The 9496-nt window shown below is 47.2% G+C and overlaps 1 protein-coding gene across 3 annotated transcripts; it reads left to right on the top strand.

The window, feature by feature from the left end:
* Window positions 1-287: 287 nt before the first annotated feature.
* pcdh18a (protocadherin 18a) lies at window positions 288-8406 on the top strand. Of its 3 annotated transcripts, XM_067498928.1 has the most exons (5): window positions 288-3154; window positions 3872-3960; window positions 4612-4784; window positions 6695-7572; window positions 7738-8406. In XM_067498928.1, the coding sequence occupies exons 1-4, from the start codon at window positions 665-667 to the stop codon at window positions 7540-7542; spliced, it is 3600 nt and encodes a 1199-aa protein (XP_067355029.1). In that variant the 5' UTR covers window positions 288-664; the 3' UTR covers window positions 7543-7572; window positions 7738-8406. The 3 variants fall into 3 exon arrangements, with proteins under 3 accessions (XP_067355029.1, XP_067355030.1, XP_067355027.1); XM_067498929.1 differs by having other exon boundaries at window positions 3905-3960; window positions 6695-8406; XM_067498926.1 differs by having other exon boundaries at window positions 6695-8406.
* Window positions 8407-9496: the final 1090 nt, after the last annotated feature.

Here is a 9496-nt window from a genome sequence, read left to right as displayed (position 1 = left end):
GAACCCCGCAGGGCGGGGTGGTTTTTTTTAACACCCCCCCCCCACACACACACACACACACACACACACAAACACACACACACACACACACACATACCTCCCTACTCTCTCCTATACCTCCCCTCTTGCGCCCCCTTCTCTCTGCTCCTCTGGAGTTTGAGTGGCCACCAGCCAGCGTTTGATTTAAGAAGGGTTTGTCTTTCCCGGGATGAGGGAAAAAAAAGCGGGGGGGGTGGGAGGGGGAGGTGGTGGGGGCCGTGGCTGATGTACAACTAGTTGGTTTGAGGCGGATTATTTTGGGCAAGTCTGTGTGCAGAGGCACCTCAAACGGAGAGAGGGAGCGCAAGAGAGCGCACGGCGCACAGACCAGACGCAGGGAGGAGAGGGAGAAAGGCGCACAGATTTCAGTGGCACTCAGCTGGTTCTGCCGCACATCCGCGCAACAGATCTGCATGGCAAGGGAGGACAGATAGAAACAAATCTGGATGTTTAATGGAAAATAGTGCAACTTCAGAGAGCTTGTTTTGAGCAATTTGCTGTTTTAGAAAGCAATGCAGCTGCTGGCTGAGGGAGCACAGCATTCAGCAAGTTAAAACTGGAATTCCCCTCGTACTGCAGTTTGGGTTATTTTTGGATCCGTGTCTTTTTTGGATTCCATCAAAAAATGAAAACCGGAAAAATGAATGGACTTTTTCTCACCAGAATGTGGAAAGTTCTGGCTGTTCTGACGCTGGCAACACAACACGTCACCGGTAAGACACTGAAATATCAGATTTACGAGGAGCAGAAGGTCGGCACGGTTATCGCCCGCATGAAGGACGATGTCGCGGATGTTCTGGCTAAACTTCCGAGCTCAGTGTCGCTTCGCTTCAGAGCAATGCAAAGAGGGAGCTCGTCGTTCCTCACGGTGCGCGAGCAAGACGGAGAAATCAGCATCAGGACCAAAATAGACCGCGAGAAACTCTGCGAAAAGAATCTCAACTGTTCTATTCAGTTCGATGTCCTCACACTTCCCACTGAACACCTGCAGCTGTTTCACGTCGAGGTGGAAGTGTTGGACATCAACGACAACGCACCCCAGTTCGCCCGCGCCGTCATCCCCATTGAGATCTCCGAGAGCGCGGCCATAGGAGCGCGAATTCCCCTGGACAGCGCCACAGACCCCGACGTTGGGGAGAACTCACTGTACACGTACGACTTAGAGCCCAGCAGCTTCTTCAAGATTGACATCCAGTCCAGGACCGACGGGGCTAAATACGCAGAGCTGGTGGTGGTCAGGGAGCTGGATCGGGAGGTGCGCTCCGGTTATGAACTTCAATACACGGCCTCTGACAGGGGCGTTCCCCCGAGAACGGGTACGACCCTCCTCAAAATCAGTGTGACAGACTCAAATGATAACAGCCCAATTTTTGACAAGTCCTCATATGTCATAAATCTTCCAGAAAATTCACCTGTTGGCACTTTGCTCATTGACTTAAACGCCACTGACGCGGATGAGGGCACTAATGCCAAAATAGTCTACTCCTTCAGCAGTCACGTGTCCCCCAAAATAATGGAGACGTTCAAAATTAACCCCGACACCGGTCACCTGACCCTCATCAGGCGTGTGGACTACGAGACGGTGAACTCCTACGACATTGATGTGCAAGCCCAGGACATGGGACCCAACTCAATGCCCGCTCACTGTAAGATCCTAGTCAAAGTGGTTGACGTGAACGACAACAAGCCAGACATTAGTATCAATCTCATGTCCTCTCAGGGGAACGGGGACGCAGCATATGTGTCTGAGGCTTCTCCTTTGGACACGTTTGTAGCTCTGGTGAGGGTGGAAGACTTGGACTCCGGGTTGAATGGAGAGGTAGAGTGTAAACTTCACGGCCAAGGCTATTTCAAACTCCAGAAGACTTATGAGAACAATTATATGATTCTGACCAACGTGTCTCTGGACAGAGAGAAGAGGTCAGAGTTCAGTTTGACAGTGGTAGCGGAGGACAAGGGGACTCCCAGTCTCTCTACTGTCAAACACTTCACTGTGCATGTTACTGACGAAAACGACAACCCTCCACGTTTTGAGAAGGGCCGATATGAGATCTTTAAATCAGAGAACAATGCCCCGGGGGCTTATCTGACCTCCATCATGGCTACTGACCCTGACCTGGATGCCAATGGACAGGTGAGCTACTCCATCTTGGAGAACTCGGTTCACGGAAGCTCCATCTCCACCTACGTCACCATCGACCCCTCCAACGGGGCCATCTATGCACTGCGCACCTTCGATCGTGAGGACGTGAGTCGCATCTCCTTTGTTGTGCAGGCCAAGGATGCGGGAAAACCACCCCTGGTGAGCAATTCCACAGTAATTCTGAACATCCTGGATGAGAACGACAACCCTCCAGTCATCGTCGTCCCCCAGCTGTGGAACTTCACCGCTGATGTGCCTGCATCAAAGTTCACGGATGCTGGACACTTGGTAACTGTGGTGAGGGCTACTGATCGTGACACGGGAGTCAATGCCGAGCTCATCTGCTCCATTGTTAGTGGCAATGAGGAGGGATTCTTTCTCATTGACCCCAGAACATGTGAGATCCATGCCAACGCCAGCCTGCAGAACTTCCCCCATGAGCACGCTGAGCTCACGGTTATGGTTCGAGATCAGGGAAGCGAGAGCCTCAGCGCTAAGGCGGTGCTGAAAATCACCCTCTATGAGAACATGGAGAACCACGTCCAGGTGATGGACCAAGGGGAGTCTTCCCTTGATGTATCCCTTATTATAATCATCTCCCTGGGGGCCATCTGTGCCGTGCTCCTGGTCATCATGGTGGTGTTCGCCGCTCGCTGTAACCGTGAGAAGAAGGACACCAGACACTCCTACAACTGCCGAGTGGCAGAGTCCACCCACCAGCACCATCCAAAGAAGCCCTCGCGCCAAATCCACAAAGGTGACATCACCTTGGTGCCCACTGTGAACGGCACTCTGCCAATCAGAGCTCACCACCGCTCACCTTCGGCCACGCCCCCCATGGAACGAGCCCAGATGGGGAGCCGGCAGAACCATCACAGCCGCCAATCACTGAACAGCTTAGTGACCATCTCATCCAATCACATTCCAGAGAGCTTTGCCTTGGAACTGGCACATGCAACTCCACCAGTGGAGGTGAGCAAACACAGACACACACTCACACACACTCTCTCTCTCTCTCTCTCTCTCTCTCTCTCTCACACACACACACTCACAGAAGCAAATTACTCCGAAATTTCAAATGTGGTCCCTCAGCCCCTTTCCAAATTTTCTCTGCCTCTCTCTCTCCTGTCTCTCAGCTTCTTACTCCCTATCTCACACACGCACACACACACACATTTCTGCACACACACCAGCCTCCTCGTCCTTACACAGCTGTCTCCGTTTGAGCAAATTAACTCATCTCCATGTGTGACAGTGACTTAATCAAGACTGCCCTGTAGTTCAAACCGACCCTCATTAAAATTGTTGATGATTATAGATGTGTGTCTTTGTCTTTACCTTGTTTACACCCTGTCACCATTACCTCCATCACAACCACGACTCACCTCCTCAGTCATATGTCTCCATATTTGTCTAGACAAACCCCCCCTACCCCGTTCCCCTTTTTAGTTTTTGTTGTTGTTGGTGTTGGTGTTGTTTAAACGTCATCCATTTTGTCGCACCCAGTTTTAGCAGCCTCTCCATCATCCATTTTGTGTTTACTCATCCATTATTTTGTCTTCTGTGTTTGTCTCTCTCCCCTTTCCTTAATTTCCCATCTGTTACCCCCCCCTCCCCATTTCTGTTTGTTTCTTTTTGTTTGTTTGTTTGTTTTTATTTTTTCTTTATTTTGTTATTTTTTTGATGTAGCAAGTCTCACAGCTTCTGTCCATGCTCCATCAGGGCCAGTACCAGCCCAGACCCAGTTTCCGTGGCAACAAATACTCCCGCAGCTACAGGTAATTTACCCCTATCCCTCCGCCCCCCCCCCCCCCCCTCCCTCTGCCTCCCTCCCCTGAAAGATTTATCTTTTGTTTACTTTTTGAACCACTTGTGTTTCATTGTGTATTACATGTTCCAACGACCCGTTGTGAAGTTTTTGCCCCCCAGTTGGTCAGTTACATGTAGATCATGGTTTGATGGCGTGTAAATGTATTTTTTCATATCCCAGTTGTTCCCACACCAATGTCATTCAGTCCAAAAGTTTGCAACCCATTTGTCCAATTGTCACAACAATTTTCTCGGTACTTCTCCTCTCGAAAAAGATGGGCCCGGGTTATAAAGTGTGCATCCATCACAACTTTCATCATAATATTCGCTTTATGAGCTCTAGATGATAGATTTATTGACGCCCCTCATGGCTGCAGGGATAGATTTATTGATGGGATCCTACCTGCATGTAGGATTTATGAGCCGAGCCTTGTCTAGAGTATTTGACAGATTCCAGAAACAGCCTTAAGTTTTATCTTATGGATTTATTTGTCATTAGCCTTCCCTATGAGGATGTATTGACTCCTTCAGCCTGCAAAAATGAACACAGTCAGCTGTGAAAAATGTGCTCTTGCATCATAATTTGTTACATGTGATGTTACTTTGATGATTTCCTCCAGGTATGCATTGCAAGACATGGACAAGTTCAGCCTGAAGGACAGTGGCCGTGGGGACAGCGAGGCGGGGGACAGTGACTGTGAGATGGGAAGGGAGTCCCCAGTGGACAGGTTGCTGCTGGGGGAAGGCTTCTCTGACCTGATACACCTTGAAATGCACCATCGGCTTCACCCAGGTGAGCTTGTGCTGATGACACCCACACATTCTGCCACAGCTGCACACGCCCAGTGCCACAGCTTTGATGTGCGGCACCCGTCGTCACCGTGAGTTGTCAGGCTGCCTCCGCTCTCTCCACACACACACACACACACATACACACATACCTAACACCTTCTACAGCAGTACCTCGCACTCAACTATCACCTCACCCTCCAAGAACAGTCACATCGCAGCTTAGTCTTATCTCAGAAAAGTTGTGGTGATACTTTCTGATAAAACACACAGAACCCTCACTCCTTATCTGTTAGGAATTCAGATTGTCAGACCAGAATGAACTAGAACTGACCTTAGCTGTCCTCCACACCGCATCCCCTCCGCCCGCTAATATACCTTCAGCCTGACAAATTTTAGCACCATGGACAGCGTCACACCTAAGCCCATTATTTGTCTGTACACCTGCCTATACAGCCACTCCATTCACCCTGTTGCCAACACAATCCCCATTGTACTGAGCCACATTCTTCCACACAGCCCTCATTTCCACACTCGTTATCACACTGAGAGAGGTTACAGCATGTCTGTCCGTGTGTGTGGTTGTGTGTGTGCGTTATCTGCCCCTAAGATAGAGTCTTGTCTGTAAAATCCTCCCTGGAGCGGAGATGAGTCGCCTGTCACTCATCGGTGTGCTGTTTTTTTTTTTTTCCTCCCTTCTTTTTCTTTTCTTTCTCTTTTTCCCCCCATGGTGAGTGACAGTGGTGCGCTTTCATGTCTGAACTGAGGAGAATTCATAGTAATTGCTTTTAGAATGATGTTATTCTCCCTCTCGCTGCCTCTGTCCCTCTCTCATTCTCTCCCACATGCCCAAGAGCTCCTCAGCATCTCTCTCGCTCTTTCTCTCTCTATACTTATTAATGTATTGTGTATCGTTATTGAGATGTATAAAGGGAGGGGTAGTGAGCATGGACAGTCTTTCCATATCTCTTTTTTTCTCTCGTTTTGTGAAGATTTGGAGGTGTTAAAGCCCCCCCCCCCCCCTTCCCTTCCTTTATCTTGTATGCTAATATGAAAAAAGCAGGCGGGAAGGAGATAATGGGCCGAGAGGGAGGATTATCCCTGTTTCCTCGTCAATAGATTTAATTTGTTCAGATTTTTCTATTTAGATGAGCAAATGTGGCTATTCATGCTAGATATGATAAAAAAAAAAAAAAAAAACATGAAACAAGCAAACCCGTGGCTCAGTTGCACAGTAAGGAGATGTGGACATACCTGGCAGAGCAGCCAAATATTACATTAACATCTGCCTGTGATGCCATTTAGGTGGGATCTGGTACTTACTTTTTTGTTTACCTAGTTCCTTGTGATTGTTTTCATACTTGGCACTACCCACATACTCCTGCTGGAGGCTGTAAATACCACCAGTCTGCTCCTGTAAGCAGGAATATGAAGAGATCAGGAGAGAAAAGGAGGAAAACTAACCACTGCCAGGCTGAGCTGTGATTTTGATGTTAATGAAACAGCCAAGCACTGCCATATAAAATATTAAAATGCTTTTGCACATGCAGCTTTCTAACAGCATAAGATATTGTTTGCCAGGTTCAACAGCATCCCCACCCTTGTTTCCATGCAAAAAAGATCAGCACCATGACCTCCTACTGAACTATGTATGTCTTCAACCACAACACGGCCTTCCCGTAGTCTCGGGGCTTATGACTTGCATTATTCAGGTTTATTGACTTTTTTTGTACCACAGCAATGTTTTTTCTCAAAACTCACTTTTGTCTTAGGAGTTTTGAGCAACTGATTGGAGTTGATTGGTTCTGCTGTCATACCCTCTTTGTGTATGTGCCATTTACATTATGTGTCAGTTGTCGGCTGCTGGACCTTCTCCTGACCGTTTCTGTGTTTTTTGTGTTCATCATTTATTAGCTATGAGACTGTGCACCGACGAATGTCGCATCCTGGGACACTCTGACCAGTGCTGGATGCCCCCCCTTTCTTCGCCCGCTTCCTCCGCTGACTACCGCAACAACATGTACATCCCTGGCGAAGAGTCCTCCCAGCCACCCCAGCTCGACGATGACCAGTCTTCGGTTGACTCAGAGCGTCGCAAGAGCTTTTCTACTTTTGGCAAGGAGCCTGGGAGCGAAGAGGCAGGGGCCGGGGGAGCCGTTGCCGGAGGAGGAGGTGACGCGTGCGCATCTGGAGGAGGGGCTGGCTCCCTCCTCACAGAGATGAACTCTGTGTTCCAGCGGCTCCTCCCTCCTAATATGGACTCATACGCAGAGTGCACTGAAACCAGCCCGCCCTCGTCCTCAACAACCACTGAGAGAGGAAGCGGCCGTGCTGGCAACATTGCCAGTAACCATAGTAACAACGCTGTTCCTCAGGACAATCGGAGAGGGTTGTTGCCAGGTGGGAAAGGTCCTGCTTACCCCCCAGGTGTGGCTGCTTGGGCAGCCAGTACCCACTATCTAAACCCTGGTGCAGGCAGTGCAGCTGTGGGGACCAACCATGTTTCCTCCTCTTCTTCTTCTTCTTCTTCCTCTTCCTCAACATCCAATTCCACCTCGACCAATGGACAGCCACCACATCTCAAATGGCTGCCAGCCATGGAGGAAATCCCGGAGAATTACGAGGAGGACGACTTCGATGGTGTCTTCCATCAGGGTCACCAGGGTGGCAAGCGCAGCGAGAGCCGCCACGAGGCCAGCATTGACTCTAGCGAGCTGGTCCATGAAATCAACAAACTGCTGCAGGATGTCAGACAAAACTAGAGAAGAAGAAGAAGTAGAAGGCATAGCAAGGTATCACTGTGTGACAGTGTGGCGGGAGGAGAGGCGGTTTCACCACATTCTGGCAAATGCTTGTTCCCTGTGCCAATATATATTAAACTACACGATGACTGTTTTCTTGTTCACTGTAATGCTTTGTCTTGTTTATTTTACCAAATATCCTTTTTTGCTGTTCAGCGCCAAGAGACTCACAGAGAAAAGTAAACCACGGCATTGAAGTTGTGATCGAGGTGACTTGAAGGCATCAAAGCGAGCGCTCCAAGAACAGATTGCTCAGTTATTACAGTCTCTCGGAAAGTCGCTTGAATGAGTGATTTCAAATGAAAATCCACTCACGAAAAAACTGTACCCTTTCTTCATTTGTAATGTTTACAGCAGCGTGAACAGACTCCACAGGGAGAAACCAACAGTTGTGTGATCTAATTTCTGCTTTTACAGTGTACAATATTGTACAGTGTCTGTGGAAAAAGGCAAACTCACTTGAATATTGTGCTATGTCTTCTGTTTTGTTATTATGGAATGTAACTGTACAATTTGACCTTTGTATTTTAAAAATACACTCTTTTTTACTTCTATATATTTATATGTGTCCATGTATGTTTGTACAGAAAAGAAAACAAATGTCTATTTTTTATATTTGTCACTGCATGTCTTAATATCACCTAATGTGTCTCTTCTCCCTTCTGCCCTGTTTGATTTACAAAACAGCTGTATTTAATTTTGTTACTGAATGTGTGTGTGCATATTACAAATAGCCACATCCAATGCAGTTCCATGTTGGAAGTTGGTTTTGTATGGTAACATTGTGACCAGTGGATGATAAATAAAGTGGAGGGATTCATAAAATGATAATTGGTGCTCGACACATTTGGTAGTTTTTAGGATTTGTTCTGTTCTTGTTATCTGCATTCCTCATTCCCATCCCTCACTAAGTGCTTCCATTTGCCCCCCTGTCTCCTAGCACCCCCTAATGTCCAGCATCAGGACTGCAGCAGCCTCTGTGTACACTCTAGTCATCGCCCCTCTTCATTCACATGCATGACTCTGCTAATAAACACACCATTAGCTGTGAATTTATTTCCAGATGATCTTTTTAAATTAAAATGCATTTAGGCATTCATTTAGTTTCAGTGTAGGGATTCTCTGCCTCAGTGTCTCTCACCCATAAAAGCAACACACGTTATGGTAAATATGCTTAGCAAATGAACAGCATCTGATAATAGTTGCACATGATGAGAAATCAAAAGCTTGATATTCTGCAACGCAGCCATATTGACTTATAATACAATTAAATGGAAAGTGAGAAGTTAGCGCCTCCCCTCCCCTCTCTCTCACTCATCGTGAGGGCTTTTCGTTGACTGATGCACTCACGAGCAAGAACACACACACACACACACACACACTTTGTCAGAAGAAAATAGAATATTGAGCGGCGTTTAAAAAGAGGGAAAACTCAACAACTAAGGCTAAATTAAGCAATTAACCTCATGAGGCAGAACTTTAATGAGTAAAGGTTAGAATTTGCATGCGCACGCACACACACACACACACACACACAAGCATTGAGCAGACACAAACATGATTACATGCCTTCAAAGCTAGACAACAAACTCTTATGAGAACATACAGTCAAGCTGCAGATGCATGTACACATGACAACACTTCCTCTCATATGCAAACACTTAATAATGAGCTCATTTGTCTTCATCATTAAAAAGGCCATAGCCCAGTAAACAACAAGCACTGGCTGTGAGTGAGCGAAAGAGAAACTGTTACGTGCTAAATTAGCTTGTGTTCATATTTAACTGCAGCACTATAGTGAGCTTATGCACTGCTGGTGTCTATGTGTTATTGGTAATGAGATGATGTATGGCTTTAGGTGCTTTGGAGGAATAGTTTAATACTTTGGTTAGATAACAAGATCAATATCTGCACA

The sequence above is a fragment of the Channa argus genome, chromosome 3, assembly GCF_033026475.1.
Source record: "Channa argus isolate prfri chromosome 3, Channa argus male v1.0, whole genome shotgun sequence".
Taxonomy (NCBI): Eukaryota; Metazoa; Chordata; class Actinopteri; order Anabantiformes; family Channidae; genus Channa; species Channa argus.
The sequence above is the reverse complement of the archived record's forward strand: the minus strand, read 5'-3'. Positions and strand labels throughout refer to the sequence as shown.